The sequence below is a fragment of the Caretta caretta genome, chromosome 2, assembly GCF_965140235.1.
Source record: "Caretta caretta isolate rCarCar2 chromosome 2, rCarCar1.hap1, whole genome shotgun sequence".
Taxonomy (NCBI): domain Eukaryota; kingdom Metazoa; phylum Chordata; order Testudines; family Cheloniidae; genus Caretta; species Caretta caretta.
The window spans coordinates 158,304,126-158,321,159 of NC_134207.1; the positions used below are offsets into that span (position 1 = coordinate 158,304,126).

At 41.8% G+C, this 17,034-nt stretch overlaps 1 protein-coding gene across 3 annotated transcripts in view; it reads left to right on the forward strand.

The window, feature by feature from the left end:
• The first annotated feature begins 1,610 nt into the window (after nucleotides 1–1,610).
• The window catches only part of PLEKHG4B (pleckstrin homology and RhoGEF domain containing G4B), a 135,255-nt gene continuing 119,831 nt past the window's right edge, over nucleotides 1,611–17,034 (forward strand). For 2 of the 3 annotated variants that reach the window (XM_048839352.2, XM_048839353.2), the window contains exon 1: nucleotides 1,612–1,928. In XM_048839352.2, coding sequence (XP_048695309.2) covers nucleotides 1,872–1,928 — 57 coding nt within the window. In that variant the 5' untranslated portion in view covers nucleotides 1,612–1,871. Of the gene's footprint in view, nucleotides 1,929–17,034 lie in introns of all 3 variants that reach the window. The other variant, XM_048839354.2, reaches the window with a different exon arrangement.

The following is a 17,034-nucleotide window of genomic DNA, read 5'->3' on the forward strand; positions in this document are numbered from 1 at the left end:
ACCATGGTCCCACCTCTTCCTTATCCTCTTTTTGCAGTGTCCCGGGCACCAGGGAGCAGTCTCTGCACTAGACTGAAATCGTGCCCACGTATTTATTGTGCTGGGACTCAACAGGGAATGCTTTGCTTTCCCAACCCACAAAGAACCGCTGAGCATTATCTGGCCCAAAGGTATTCCTGAGGTAGCTATAATGCAGGGGTGGGCAAACTTTTTAGCCTGAGGGCCACATCGGGGTTGCGAAACTGTATGGAGGGCTGGGTAGGGAAGACTGTGCCGCCCCAAACAGCCTGGCCCCGGCCCCCGCCCCCTATCCACCCCTCCCACTTCCTGCCCCCTGACTGCTCCCCTCAGAACCCCGACTCATCCAACCCCCCTGCTCCTTGTCCCCTGATTGCCCCCCTGAGACCCCACCCCCTATCCAACCCCCCCTGCTCCCTGTCCCCTGACTGCCCCCCCCGACAGGCCCCCCAGAACTCCCATGCCTATCCAACTGCTCCCTATCCCCTGACTGTTCCCTGGGACCTCTGCCCCTTATCCAGCCCCCTTATCATGCCGCTCAGAGCAGCAGGAGCTTGCAGCCCCGCCTCCCGGCCAAAGCCAGCCACACCACCGCACTACCCAGCAGGAGCGGCGGGCCAAAGCGCTGGCGGCATGGCGAGCTGATGCTGCAGGGTAGGGGTCTAGTCTCTCCAGCCGGGAACTTAAGGGCTGGGCAGGACGGTCCCACAGGCCGTTGTTTGTCCACAACTGCTGTAATGTGTGGTATAAATATGTGGTAATTCTTATTTTATATACAAAGTCATGTCATATTGCCTTTAATTGTTTGGATGAGTGGTGCTTGTTTTAAAAGTGGCAAGCTGCATATGTAGACCCTAAAAAAGTTCACAAGGGGCTATAAAATGGTAACAGGAGCACTAGTATCTACATTTACTTGTATAAAGTCACTGCTGATTATAGAGAATGAAACACTGACTCTAGGGATGTTTGTAGCTATTCCTAAAAGTCAGAACATGCTTTTAAAATTACACTGCATGCTTTACATGATATTCTGATACACCACACTAGTAAAACCTTTGAGCACCGCAGCAAGTATTTAATCCTCAAAGAGGCCTTTCTAAAGTTTATTTCTGATAAGTGAACAGCCCTAACTAATTTAGGTGTGCATCTGTGTTTTTCATCAGCAGCAACAGTTGCCTAAAGCCACTGTAATCTGAAGAGAATGTGAAATGAAAAATACTCATACCTTGATTGCTATTAGCTGCCTGAGGTCCTCAGATTCAGGGTAATAGAATTGCCTCTAATACTAGGCTCTTATTACACAAAGTCTAGTTCTTAGGTTTTTGAATCAGATAACCTGCAAATTAGTTGCTAGGTGTTTTTGCAGGTTTACCATTGTTTTGGGTTAGGTGTTGGAGAAGCTTCCTTTTCTGATGGGAGAAGGTTTGCAATTTCAGCTTGAAGCGGAGTTTTGTTTTTAATATGAAAAGGGAAGCATGATGATCCTTTGGATTCCTGCAGGGCACTTAAGTGAGAGCAGCTATTGTTTCATGTTTTTGGAGGGAGGCACTCTGTTTTGGACTGATGGAGGAAGTTACATCAGCATGCATAATGAAGCAGTGGGAGAGCAACTTGTACTGTTTGGAAGTGGACACTCTCTGTTCTCACGGTCTGACAAGTGGCAGTGAAAAATGCTTCCTGAGAACATTTACTGTGTGTAAAACCACATGCAAAAGAGGAGAAGGAAAGCTAGAAAAAATGTCAAGTGAAATTATTAGAATGACATGGACTTCTGTACAGTTTGCATTGTCTTGACAAAGTGGATTTTATGGAATCATTTTTTACATTGAATTCAGAACAGAGGAAGTGTCAACATGAATCACCGAGCTACAGCTCTGAAGACAAGAGGTGATAATTATCTGAGCATAAAGGTATGTTGAACACAGAAACAGTCAGAATAGTAATAATGTGTATAGTCATAAAAAGTATGTTACAATAAAATGTTATGTTTATTGACATCAGTAACAGTTTTCTAATTATTTTGGAAAAGTAATCCAGAAGTTTTATATTTTACAAGTTCAGTTTTCCACTCCCATTGCAATCAGGAAAATGTAGACAAACCTGTCTAAAACTTTTTGAATATATATGACAAAGAAATATACATATGGATAAAGAGTAACTCAGTGCTTTTAGGTTAGCTACATGGGAGAAAGCAATATATGTGAAAATAAGACTGATTTTAACTCTTTCTCATCTGCTAACTCAGGCAGTGGTGATAAATTGTTCTTCAGCTCAGAACTGTGTAAAATGAACTTAACAAACTGCTTCTCACTGTGGGAGAAATGGAATTTATTGCCTTAAGAATATGGGCAGTGGCTTATATGTAGGAATGTCTGTTGGCTTAAAGAATGGGCATGGCTTAGTAAAACAAAACAATCTTTTCAGTTTCAGATAAAAGTGACAGAAGCTGCTTTGTGTTTTTATGTGAATTGTTAAAATGTGTTGACTTGTCTTTGATTCAGCTTTTACTGAGAAAATTAAATTGAGTGTGTTCCATTTGGCAAGTCTACTTCTACTACTCAGCAATACTTCAAATCACACTTGATAGTTTGATGTAGTTAATTCAGAATAAAAGTGCATTAAAAGATTTGCAATTACAGAGAGGGGAAACTTCATGATTTTAAAGCTTATAAATCAGATGTGTTAATCAAGATAATATCTGAAGTAATATTCATTTAGAAATAATGATAATGTTCTTAGGATAGAAACATTTTGTATGTTCTAAAAGGGAAGTTGAAAATATATATCAGTAGGTTTGGGACTTGTGAGCATTTGTAGTACAGATATATGCATTGCAATATTTGTCTCATGAGGATGCTTTGTAATAAGTTCTATTCATACATAATTTGCCTAGTGTTAGCTGATTACGATTATATCAAAGCACAATTACCACTATAAATGTTCATTGTTTATCACTTACTGTGATGCTGTATTACTGCTTAAGCTGTAAAGCTGAAACCAAATTAAAATTCACAGTCAACATTTGTTGGAAGGAACCCACTAAGTTAGTAAGTTCTCTCACCATCAGACCCAATGTGTATTTTTCTTGTTATATAACGCTATATGGAAAAATCCACCAGTTTCTGAATCATATGCTTTTTTTATACACTAGCCAAATGTTCGATACATTAGGATTTTAAAGCATATGTGGAATGTTTCCAATGGGTCACAGCAAAGTTCAGCAGCTTTGACCTCAGTCAGGTACACAATGAAAGAGATAACAGTTCTTCAGCTTGATATGTCAATCTATTATTATCTCCCAAAGTAAGAAATGCATTCAGACTAGCACTTTATAGTCCAATGGTTTTAGTCTTTGTGCATCTGGTTAAAAATTTGGTTTAGCACTTTCTGTATGTGACACAACAGTTAATACTCATTTTGCTTGAAGTAGCTACTGAATACTTTATTTTTTGTTGAGCTTAAAGGAGGTCAGACAAGACAAAAATAATTAACAGCTCATTTGACTTTGGGCTTGAATCAACAGGTGGGCACAACTTTGTTCCTATTGCCCAATGATCTACAGTCCTTTAGATACCATTGTGTAGTGAGTGGATGTTTGCAAGTACGATTAAGATTTTGATATGAAATGGAGTTCTATTTTTGCTGCTTCTGCGCCAAGAAAAGTAACCTTTGTCCTCCCTTAACAGTAAGATTAGGTAGGTCAAACAAAGGACAGAAGATCTAAATCTAATTTTATCTTTTAAATAATTATATTTTGGTTTCTTGAAACTGATACTGCTAGCAATACTGTACCTTGAACAGATATTTTCAGATATTTAATTTACTTGTGCATATAATATGGTAAAATGATCAAGCAAACGTTCAAAATGTGTATATTTTAAAAAAAATTATTTAAAATGTAGGCTTTGTCTTTAGCCATTCTTTTTTTTTAAGGATTTGAATGTGCCAAAATGTATTCTAGTGTTTTGTTTTGTTTTTTTTAAAGAACAAAGCGGAAATCAAACTTTGTATTTCTTTTGGCTCAGGGGACCTTTCCTTTGGCAAGTATGATCTCAAGATTAAACTGCTCTGTCTGTTTTAAAGGTTCGCAAATTATTTAATTGCCAGCAAAAATTATAGCATCATGATTAACTCTTCGGGATAAATTTGGACTGTAAGGCTTTGTCTACACTACCCAACTTTTAGCGACACACCTATTGCTAAAGGTGCAGGGTGTAGCTGCTGTTAATCAGCAGGACAGAGCTGTCCCGCTGACCAAAAAAAAAAAAAAAGTTCCACTCTCAATGAATGGCAGCAGCTTTGTAGGAGAGTGCTCCCACGAACAAAGCGCTGTTCACACCAGGACTTTTGTCGGGAAAACTTTTGTCGTTCAGGGTGTGTGGTTTTTTAACATCCCTGAATGACAAAAGATTTCCCGACAAAGTTCCAGTGTGGCTGTTCTTGGGGGCCTGGGACCTCTGAGGTAGGCACAGTGTATCAAGGAGCACCTGGGAATGTATTGTCTGGGCAGCCTGTGCTATACTTTTTTGGCAAACTGTTCTGTTTCTTTTACACCAGTGTAAATCTGAAGTAACTTTTTGACTTAAATGGAATTACTCCAGATTTATTGCAGTGTAAATGAGAGCAGCATTTGGCTCTTTGAAAGGCTTCAGTGTTTGTTCCTCTGCACTGTACTGGATCACCTGGCCAGTGTAAAGGGTGTATTCCCATGGTTCTCAACTTATTACACATTGTGGGAAGCATATGCAGCCCACAATGTGTTACCTGGACTGCAGGGGCTAGGTGGCAGGGCAGCGGCAACCCAGAGCCTGATGTTGGACCCTGGCCAGCTGCCCTGGACCCCGCTACAGACCCCTACCACACGGCTGTCCTGGGCTCCTGACCCCGCGGGGCTGGCCAGGAGCCCCGGACCCCAGACTGGCAGCCCCGCCCGCACTGAGCAGCTCAGCACACAGCTGAGCTGGGCCACAACTGTGTGCTAATCGGGCTGCATGCGGTTTGAGAACCACTGGTTTATACTCAGGCTATATCTACATTTACAGTCTTACAGTGGCACAGCTGTACCGATATAGCTGTGCCTCTGTAAAAGCACTCATGTAGCCGCCTTGTGCTGACACGAGAGAGATCTCCCGTCGACATAATAAAACCAGCTCAATGAGTGGCGGTAGCTGTGGCGGTGGGAGAGCATTTCCCGCTGCCATAGCGCACTACACACGAGCACTTATGCTGGCAAAATGTGTGTCGTTCTGGGATGGTTTTTTGGTTTGTTTTTCAGACCCCCTGAGTGACACATGTTTTGCCGACATAAGTGCTAATATAGACATGGCATCAGATTCTGCCCTCACCCCTCCCTGTCTCTTTGTGGAGGCTGGCTCCACTTTGGCCCCAGGCTCAAGCAGCCATTTTGTTCAGGGAAGGGAAAAAGTATGATTGCAAGCAGCTCCAGCAGGAAGAGGGGAGAGGTGCTTGCACCATCCCTCATGTCCCCACTGCCTGCCTAGACAGAGCCGGCCACAATATAGCCATTTAGATTTTACACCACAGATAGTAAATATAGTCTACAGACCACCTAATGAATGCCTTTCACACACATACATACTATAGGGTAATACTTAAATTAGTTAGGACGGTGTGACCCTGGGCAAATCACTATCCTCTCTGGGTCTCAGTTTCCTTATCTGTAAAATGGGGTTAACAAAACTTACTCTGGGTATTGTGATATTAATCAGTTAACATTTGTGCTGTGCTTTGAGACTCCATTGGAAACAGTTGTAGAAGTGCTATTGTTCAAGTTTCAATTAGTTGAACTTCAAACAATTGAGATAAATACAGGGGATACTATTTTCAGGATTCTCACTTTGATGACATAGAAGAGTTCTTGGTAGACTATAAATATATTTTTAAAATTAATGTATTTTAATGAGGCAAGGTTGCTGAGGTAATATCTTTTATTGGAGCAACTTTTGTTGGCAAGAGAAGTTGGCCCAATAAAAGATATTATCTTACCCACCTTGCCTCTCCTAATAGGAGATAATTGCCGTGGCCAGAGACCATCTGACTTTTTAAACCTTTATTTTGCCTCCAGACAGAACTACATTAAATGTTAAAACCATTGATTAGAAGGGCTGGCTTTGCAAAGGAGTTGTCATTTAGCATGGCTGGCCTTAAGGTGCAAGAAATAAAATTGTCTTTTGAAGACCTCTAAGCTTTTTTAACATTTGGCATTTGATAGCTGGAAATAAAATTACTCGTATATGTTGCACTCAAAGTGGTATTTAGTATTTTCAGTAACAGAGCAGCCAAAAAGTGTAGAAACTGTAAATAACAATTCACATTTTTTGGTGTGTGTTTCCAAATACCACTATTCTTTTTCCTTCATACCCACTACAGGGGCCAACATTTGGAATCTTCCTCTTGCCAAGATTCCTGTAAACCTAATTCTGTTGAAAGAGCACAAGAGGAAAATGGAGAGTGGCTTTGTGTGTTCTCTAAACTGTCAGAGGTCCCAAGCAGAGAAATCTTGAAGATCTTGTAGCCATTGCAGAGGCCCAGGCCATGAATACAGACACCTGTGTTGTTCTCTATGTCTCTCCCATGGCAACATGGGGTGCTCCTATTGATTTTCTGACCATACCTGGGCTGAAACCCCACATGATAGCACATTGATGGTCTGTGCAAAGGACAATGTTGACACTGTCAGTCTTCTCATATGCTGGGCAATCCCTGTGATTTACGGTGTGGTGGTGATGCAGGAAGTGGCTCTCCACAGGCCACGCTCACTCCCAGTTCTGCCACATTCCTCCCTCTCCCAAAACAAGGAGCCCAAAATACAGAAAAATATGTCTTCCATAGAATTGGCGGGAGTGGGAGATGATGGCATGTTCGCACCTTCTTGGCAGTCTCAACGGGTTTGGGTCATTTGGGCTAGAATGGGCCATTTTGATGTTTTCACATGGATAAAGATGAAGTAACAATAACACTTCTCTGGTAAGGCAGAATTCAATGGATTACTGATTAAGTGTCTCTAACCACCTTGATATGCAGAAGATGGTCACCCATATGTTTTACCTCACTACTCAATTCCAACACTGAAAGTTTAGGCCTGGCTAGCTGGAAAAGAGATTTAAAGTTCTTTCAGTTGCTTACAGGAGCCCTGTCTAGCTCAGTAATGACTGAAAACTATTACTGTCTGATGATGGTCTGTTGGCCTATGTAGCATGAAATGATAGTCTCAGTCCATCTCCTGGTGGAGACATATCCACATTGCAAAATTTGCCCCACCTCAGCAGTCTCAAATTAGATTTGTGTGCCACACAGAAACTAGGACATCCAATGTTTTGCGCTCAAAATGTTGGATATGGTTGAAACAATTTTGAAAATTTGGGCCCAGTTACTTGCATATTGTGGATTGTACCTTTGAAAGATGATCCAGTTTTCCTCACTGAACATGAGTTTAAATCTGCCAGGTGATCATTTTACAGAAAAAATTAAATCCAGCAGGTCATTTTCTATGAGAGGCCCTCAGCTTTGAAGATCACTTGTTCCTTGGTCCAGAATAAACAGTATTAGTTGACCTTCAAGGCATGCTTCAAGACCTGTCTTTTTACCTAGGGTTTTGGGCCTGATAATGCTGCTCATTGTGAGTTAAGATGGGTATTGTTGGAGGCCTGATGGATGTACATATTTTCAGGTTTGTATTTTGTTAATGTATTTTTAAAATTATGTCTGTTTCTTTTTGTTACATAAATCTATAAAAAATAAATAAGATGAAAAATTGATTTAAGTGAATCGTGTAATACAAATAATACTAAGAACAGATAGATGAGGAGGGAAGCTCTTGGACTGCTTGTTCAGAATGAGTAAGATCCCTATTCGGAGATTAAAAACCACCTCTGTTTTGTCAGGTCTAAGATTCAGTCTGCAGCCAGAACACAGTAAACCCTAACAGACACCAAGTGATGAGAGCAATGAAAAATGCTGGAACAACTGAGGAAAATCAAGAGTGATTTTACTCTTAATTCTACCCCCTGCCCTGCCCCCCCAAAAAAGTCATATCAATCTATCTCTCATCCTCTGAATTTAAGAACCATGCATTCTCTTGCTGTAGGTGCTCTTATTACAGTAACTCTCTGATGAGCACAACTTTTCTGAACGTCATTGAAGAGTATTCAGAGTAAATAAATTTGTAATATATTTTGACAGTCAAGCTATTGGGAGTCCATTCAAATGATTTTAATATTGAATTTATCTGTAAGATGAAGAATCAAGCACTTGCTGAGAGTCATTAACTAAGAATCAGCATTTTAAGTCTGAATGAGATAACGGTGGTAAAATAATATTTAAATGTAATTCTTGCGGTCTTATTTAAGCTTGTATTGTTCATTACACAGACCGAAGTAATGTCCAACATGTCCAGGTGTTTCCTTTAAAAGCAAAAGCTGGCCAAAATGATTCTTTTTTCTTGGCACTTTATGGTCATTCAACCTTTTCTTCTATTGAAGAGACAACACAGCCACAACAATCTGTATAGTTGGGACTGCATCTGCTTTGCCCATTTGTTTTGTGTGTTGAAGTTCGCCTCCTCCGTTTAATTATTGGCATAAATAAGTGTTTTAGTTATGGGCAAATTTCAGGTGTTTTATTTTGGACAAACCCCAAAGAACTGACCGCTCATCTGAACCTTCTGAAGTCTCCTCCCTGCCAAACCCTATCTTCATTCATATGCTTTCTTCAATTCCTGCCACCTTATCCAGATTCCTAAAGCTAGTAACTCCCCTTTTTATCACCCTAATATTCACCCACCTACACACCTTTGTGTTTGTCTGGTGAAGTCCATTGTGAGGGCTCAACAGATCTAGCAGACTGTGCTCACCCAGCTGCTATCATAAAATTCTGTGCATTCTAGGGCTTCATAGGTCAGGGGGTGTTCTACACACTGTTCATTCTGCAAGTCCTAAGGTGAGATACAGAGCTGGCAAAACTTGGCTCTCACTTTCTTCTCTCCCTCTGTGCGTCCCTTCCTGGCCCTGCTTCATTCTTAGCCCTTCCTTGCCCTCCTCAACTCTCTGCTGCCTACCGTTGCAGCCTTAGTACTCATTTTTTTGCCCCAGCTGGAGCAGCAGCTGTGAGCCACTTCTGCTCTGCTGTTTCCTGGAGGAAATAGGACCCAGCAGTGAGGGACACTTTGGGCATGTAAATTAAAGGAGGAGGGAGAGACAGGGGTCAGGGTGAGCTGCTGCCAAGAATCCTGGTTGGCCCCTCCCCCCAACAGCGACAGACCATTCCTTTTCCTTATGATAGCACATCCCAGAACTGTAAGATCATAGAGCCCTGACACAGGAAGCAGTGCACTAAGGATCAAGTTGCCTGGCCCAGCCTCAGTGGAACTGAAGGAGCACTTTGGCTGGCCAGACGGGACAGCCCTCTGAAAATCAAGGCATTGCACTTTGCCTGGGTGGTCCACCAGTGACCTACCTTGAATGTGAGAAAACATTTTTCCTGGGTCTGTAAATTGGACCCACCCAATGTACTTTAAGCTCTTAAAATAGGCAACTGTAATTCAAGAGATATGAGATTCCTATCAACTGTGTGTCTGCCTCCCCTTAAAAAAACACTGTTTCAGGATGTGGCTGAAACAGTCAATCTTATTTAATTAAAAAAATATTTTTGTTTTACTCCCTGAGAGAATTGCACATACATCAATTCAGAGGATTTATGAGTAAGATAAGGACAATTCAGCGGATTTGCCCCTTGGACACTGGAGGCAAGGGCCGTACTTCCCTTTGCAGAGAGAAAAAACTCCCTTTCTGGTGTATAATCCATTAGAATTGAGATTACAAAGATTGAACAACTCCCTCAGTAAGTCTGAAATTGGGGCTTTTTCTAAAAGTAATACTAAAACTCGTGATAGTTTGAGGGTTATGCAGAAATGTACATAGTCCTTTCTGCCAGCCCTCACCAAGTCCAACTGCTAGGATATTCGAATTGCAAATGCAGTGTCTCTTCTGCTAATACTCTACCTAAAGATCTATTTCTTGCTCTCTTTCTCTCTCACACACACACGGATAGGGGAAAAGGTGACCCTGTTCTTGCGAGGGTGAGTTAGCTGATGCAAGGTTTTTGGACACATCTGGGAAGGAAGGGCAGCTCCATAGGATTTGAGCAAATTCTAATGTAGAGGGCAGTAATTTCTTCAGGTTGGCCAGCAAACTACATGAAAGAAGATTGTATTGTTCAGTCTCCCAGCATTTTATATGAGGAAAAATTACTACAATCATCCAATTATTGTTTTTAAGTATGTTTTTTAGTTTGTTTAGCTTAGTTTGGCTGATTTTATGTTTTTGCGGTAATGAAGATATCCCAGTCCCATTCTAAAGTCAGGATTTCCTCTACTGTTGGAAAAATCTAATTTGGGATGGTAGCTTTGGTCAATGCTGCTGTTTGTCCCAAGTAAAGTTTACAGTTTGTCTCTAGTTTTTGAAGGTTTGTAAGAAGGGGTTTATGAAAAGCAGGCATATCAGCTTTTGCACAGTTCAGACCACATTGCTGGGTGAGATGGATATATTTTTGTCTTGCATCCTCCATATGCAATTAACTATATTCATAGAATCATAGAATATCAGAGTTGGAAGGGACCTCAGGAGGTCATCTAGTCCAACCCCCTGCTCAAAGCAGGACCAGTCCCCAATTTTTGCCCCAGATCCCTAAATGGCCCCCTCAAGGATTGAACTCACAACCCTGGGTTTAGCAGGCCAATGCTCAAACCACTAAGCTATCCCTCCCCCCTCTCATCATATAGTTTGAGAGACTTTCAGATAGAATCCTAATAGCACATCAGGATTTGGTTTAGTGTTTTTAAAAGTCTTTCCTCACCTCCTTTGCTGCTTGTGGATGCAGTTTTATTGCATATTCTCTTAGAGTTCTCAAGTTCTATTGAGAAAGTTTTACAAAATTACAGAGACCCTTTGCTATGCAGTGCAGGTGGGAGCAATTTGTAGGCAATGGGGAGGAGTGGAGAGCAACAGTCCGTTACATCCTTCTCTCCAAATCCTGGACACTGCAGCAGTCTCCCTGGTGGGCCTGGGCTCTTCAACTTTTGGTTGGAGCCTGGGAAGGAACTGCTGTCTGTGGTCTGCTTGTCTCAAGTCTGAGCAGATTGAACATTGGAAAGTTGTACCAGCAGATGGATGTAGCCACCACTGAGACGTTTGCCTCCAGCCCAGCTACCGTACTGTGGGGGAACCGTGGCATACTGAGGAAGGGAGGAAAGACGCTGTGTAGAGGCACTGAGTTCTCTGCACATAAGCTCCTGCTGTCTGTATCTGTCATGAGATCTTAACCCATCTGCTGGCATAGGGGCTCCTAGTTTCAGGAAGGAATGAGAGAAAGTAAATGCTCCCCAAGCCTCAGTGAAACGAGGGAGGAAAAATCTGAGAATGGAAATTTGTGAAGTTTCCAACCCTCTTCATGGGATAACTCAGACTGATGCATGTGGCCCAATAAGTGAAATGATCAGTTAACACAACTAATGTAACAGAGAAACAAATGTAGAACTATGGGTATGTCTGCACTGTCCCTGAGAGTGAGCCTCCCAGCCGGGATAGACAGACTGAGCTAGTGTGCTAAAAATAGCAGTGTGGATGTTGTAGTTTGGGTTGCAGCTCTGACTTTCAAACCCACCTGACTCCCTAGGCTTGAGAACCTGAGCTCCAAGCCCAAGCTACAATGTCCACACTGGTACTTTTAGCGCACTAGCTCAAGTCCTACTAGTGTGAGTCTGTCTACCCAGGCTGGGAGGCTTGCTCCCAGCTGCAGTGTAGACATACTCTAAAAGGTTATTAGGAAAGGAGAAATAATGTGCAAAAATACAATGCAACCAGCTCTGAAGAAAAGACTAAACTTAACAGCCCCAAGCACAAAAGAAAAAGTTCATGACTTTCTCTCCTGAGACTCAAGATGTTCAGATATGACCCTTTTGTGACTCTGCCTATGTATCCTTTTTCTCCAGCTGCTGACTTTTCAAAGCTGATAGTGAAATATACATTGTTGAGCAAGATCTGACCTCGAGCTAATTAAGTTCTTTCCAGTTCTGATTTTATTGTTTTTATGATATAAGGAAAGCTTAAAATTCTGGGGCTTTCCCTCATTCTCTGACAGCTAAATTTGCCTTTTTTGTCATTTGAACTACCAATTGCTATTTCTTCATCTTGTAGGCTTAGAGAACGGGGACTTTTTTTTATAAACTATCCTTTCTGAATTTCCATTCAGAGATGGATAATGTAAGATATATCACTATTCTCTCCTTGTTCTTTGGGTGGATTTTCAACATACTTGCAGAAGTAGTATTTCTGTTATTCTTTTGTCTAAAACTCTGTGTGGGGATTCCCAAGGGGGATGTGAACATTCTCTCCAGAGAAGGTTTTTCAGATGTGCCAAGAGCTTCTGTTTATATTTATCATGTGTTTTATATAATCTGTCTTGTGGTTAATAAAGTAACTATTTCACTTTCTCTTCTTGAGGTCAAAGAGCTTCTTAATGCCATTAGGCATCTTTCTGGAAATTATGAAGTAATTAATCTGCTTTTTAGTTCCTGCAAAAGTTCATCAGATACTGCTTAATAAACAGATGCCATTTTAGGTGGAAAGCAGCTAAGAGGCTGTGGCTGATCAGATTTTATTTTCCCTGTGCTCTTTTTTTTTTTTTTTTTTAAATCTCTTGAGGCCCTTTTTGTTCTAAGGAATCTTACATAGCTTCAAGTAAAAATGCATAATTGTTTACCACTGCAGTTTGGGACCTAATGTAACTGATCTTAATCAAGCTATGTGTCTTAAATAAGCCCATCACTCTGGGATATGAGCATGAGTCATATTTACTGTTCTAAACTCTCCTTTCAACAGTGCTACCTACAGGAGGCAACCGTGAGAATTCTCTAGCCATGCTGCTAGCTGCAGCCGATCAATCGAATCTGTATTACAATACATTGCCACACGGTGGGCCAGATTCTGATTGGCCCCTATGTGGGTGGATAGTGGTTGAGATGCTGCAAGGAGCCTCCTCTCCCCTTTGCCTGGGTAAGGGGCAGGCAGAATTCCAGTCCCTGTGCTCAGAGGAGCACAGAGCTGGTCCATCCTGCCCCAAAGTGGGAATGCAAAAGGTCGTGGCAGGGCTATCTTACCTCCACAGACATTGGACAAAAGAGTGAGTTGGCTGCCCAGAGGTAAATAAGTTCCACTCTACAAAGAGGTGCAGTAGCAGGTTTGCAGCCTATGCCCCTGCCTACGAGACATTTTGGTGGATGGTGCTGCCCCCCACCCGCACTGGGGAGCAGAGCCATATCCAACTGTCCTATGGACTGTGCCTAAAGGTCAGAATCCTGCCTTGCATTAGCACTGTGGCAGTGTACTGCATGCTGTGGGATGGTTGCAGGAAAGGTGTAAATGAACTCCGCCGAACTTGCTTCAATCTAGCGGTGCACTCTTTTAAATATATTAAATAAAATATTTTGACAATCAACCTTTCTTCCCATTAGACAATAACCAATTGTGAAAAGGCTGTTATCTGTTTATAAAGTGTTCGGTTACCAAAGCCTGCTAGAGCTGTTAGTTCTCATGACAGTATAACATGTGGATATGGCTACACGGTAGCTGGGAGCGTGCCTCCCAGTGTGGGTAGACAGATATGTGCCAGCTCTGCGAAAGCTAGTGGGATAAAAATAGCAGTGTGGCCATGGCAGCCCAGGCAGCAGCTCAAACTAGACACCTAAGTACACACCCAGAAGTTAGGTGGGATTATAATTGGGTGGCTAGCCCCTGCTGCCACGGCCACTCTGTTTTTGTTTTCGTGTCTGTCTGCCTGCCCTGCGAAGCGCTCTCCCAGCTTCTGAAAGTGTGGGGTGCACTGCGGGGCCAGGACAGCCCCTACAGGGGGTGAGGAGGGACCGCCATACTTTCAGCCCCCAGACCTGCTCCGCCTCCAGGCCCAGCTCCGCCCTAACTCCCTCTGCCCCCTGCTCTGACCCCATACCAACTCCAACCCCAGCCACAACTCCACAGCGCCACCTGCTCCAGCCCCAGCCTGGTTCTGCTGTCATTCCCTCCCACCCCTCAACCAGCTTGGACTCCAACCACAGCTCCTCCTCATCCCCAGTTCTGCCCCATCTCTGCCTTCAGCCCAGACTCCTCTGCTGTGGAAGCCTGTGAAATAATGGAGGGGGGGCACAGACAGATTGCATTAGTGGTAAGTGGGGGCACGGCGCATGACTGTAGAAGTTTGAGTGCCATTGAGGTAGACAATGCCCTGTGTGGATCTCAGCCACTGTCTAATATGGGTCTCAATATTATGGGGGGAAGGATCTGGGACCTATTGGAATGCCATCTCAACGGATGGTTTGGGGCTGTTACAGATTTTAAGGAATCATAGATTTGTGTTTATTTCTTGTGGAAGGCACCCCGATTCTACAGTGATGAACAACATTATAAAAAGCTAGTTAGAGAACATCAGGTTGGTGGGAGGAGGCTCCTTATCTAAACTCATCGAAATCAGAGAAAAAGGACTGAGGGTTGAGCAAAGGTTCAGGGAAGTTATTAACTCTTTGAACCATTTTGCCCAGCCCTACCCTACATTTTCCCTGTTAACAGCTGACCTGTAACTGGATCAGAATAACCCTTTCACTTGCTGGTTTTATAAATCAATGAAGACTAAAGACATACTTGTACACGGGACACTTACAAAACTGCTAACAAGTCTGGACTGGACAGTGTAATTCTAGTTAAAAACAACAGTAAGAATAAATCAAGGAGACCTTGTTGTTTTGTTGTGGAAAGCCAGGTTCCTACATGAATTCCTTCAATACTTTTTCTTGGTATTTTAGTATATAGTTATGACCAGCAACTTGTCCTTCTTTCTTCCTCTGCAGAAGGATTTGCAATTTTCTCTAGTGCCAATCCATAGTTACAGGTTGTATTTTTGACACATAAAACAACTTCATAGCAGCAATTACTTATTTGAAACATTGACCGCTGTATTACTAAGAATGTTTTTAATAGCTTTAGTTTTGAAAATTCAAAAGAATATAAGAATTTAAGACTAAGAAATACTTAGAACATAGTGGGTATAAGATTAGTTGAATAAAACCTCAGAGCCATCTACCAAATTCTTAAAATAAAAATCTTGAATATTTGAGTTGAGTTGAGAAGGCAACATTGCTGGGACAAGATAGGATGTCTAAGATCGAGAGAACTAAATTTCCGAACATATATATACTGTATAGTAAGAACTACATTGATCATCCTGTAGTGTGTTTTTTATGGTACAGCCTGAAAGTGTATAATATTCAGGAAGGCAAGTATGATGATACACAGACAGAGATGTCGCTGCATGGTTTCATACTTTAAGCTGATGAATCAGTTTAGCATCCATTATTCCAGAGTACTATTCATCATGTCTGACTCAGACTTTAAAGGTCAACTATAAGTCACTAGGTTCTTAAGAAAAGTGCAATATTTCATGTATAATTTCAATAATGCTGTATTTCCCCCCACCTTCACCCTTTATTGAAGAAAACAGATGCCATTGATTTCCACTCCTGCTCACTCAAGAATGTGTAATTTTTAACCACACAGTTGTAACTAAATTTGTGATACAGTCTACCATTACCGTGGCACATGAATAAGAAGCATGAAAAAGCTGACTCTTTATTTATTCTTCTTATGAATACAAACACAAAAGGTCAAACCTGCAGCTCTTAATCATTCCACGCTCCATGATGTTAACAGGACTTTCATCAGATTACAGGCTGAGTAAAGACAGCAAAATTTGTCCCATATTCTTTTAAGATTTTCATACAGTCCTCAAGCAATAGCTATAGTGAATGTTCTGAATGTATATTTTTAAAACGATAATCTGTTTTAAAGGACTATGTTTTCAGTGCTCAAGCTTTGTGTTTAACAAGTTTCTATTTTCTTTAATAGCTTGCATCGGCTAATTTAATGCAATGAGATGGAGAAGTTGGTTTAAAAAGTTGAGTGACTAATTAGTAGCTTACTGGGAAAATTATACTTGAAAGGTACTGAACAGATGATAAAGCCTATTTTGGAGACTTGATAAACCAGGTGTGTTTCTTACAGACTAGATACAAGGCAGACTCTGGCAAAGGATTTAATAATCTATTTTGTCTTTGAAAACAGTTTGTTTTGGCTGGGTTTAAAAGTGAAGCTGGCAAGGAGGCAGGGCAGCACATCTTTCACACAGGATGGTCTTTTTTTCTCACAACACCTAATGGGAATGCATTTGGCAATACCAATGCTGGCTTCTTTCAAAGATTAAAACAAAAAACCTTTCATGTGTGAATAACATGTTACAGGCATGAGAATTAGTGCTATATCTCATGTTGTTTTATTGTGTAGATTGTTGGAAAGGATTTGGTTAGCTCACCTAAGCTAAATAAGACTGGAGAACGGAGGTCTGCAGTTTGCTTCAGGAAATTTCTGATTTCATCAGTGTGTGAATGGCCCCACCTCACCTTTGCCCCTCTCCACTGTTTTTGGGATGAAGAGAATGCTTAGGGGCAGGGGCGGTGGAGCATGCTGGCTGGGGCACCTGGACAAGGGTGAGGAGATGTTTTATTTTCACGGGGGAGGGGAGGGCAAGGTTAACTAATAGGACATGTGCCTGACAGCAACTTGAATGCTTTGTATGTTTTGAGTATTCTTATCTGTCTGTCTTGTCTATTTAGGCCCCAATCCTGCAAATGGTAGTGCATGAACAGACTCCTGTGCCTACATGTGACCCAAATGAAGTCAATGGGGTTCTGCCCAGGTGCAGCAGCTGCCCACATGCTAACTGCTGTAGGATTGGAGCCTTAGATTGTGACCTTTTCACGGCTTGGAGTATGTCTTCCTATGTGTTTGTATAATACCTAGCCAGATCTTGATTCCTGTCTCTGGGCATTAACAAGAATTATTTTTAAAAATGATAAATTGAACATTCAAGATCAAGGTAATCCAGATTATAATTGTA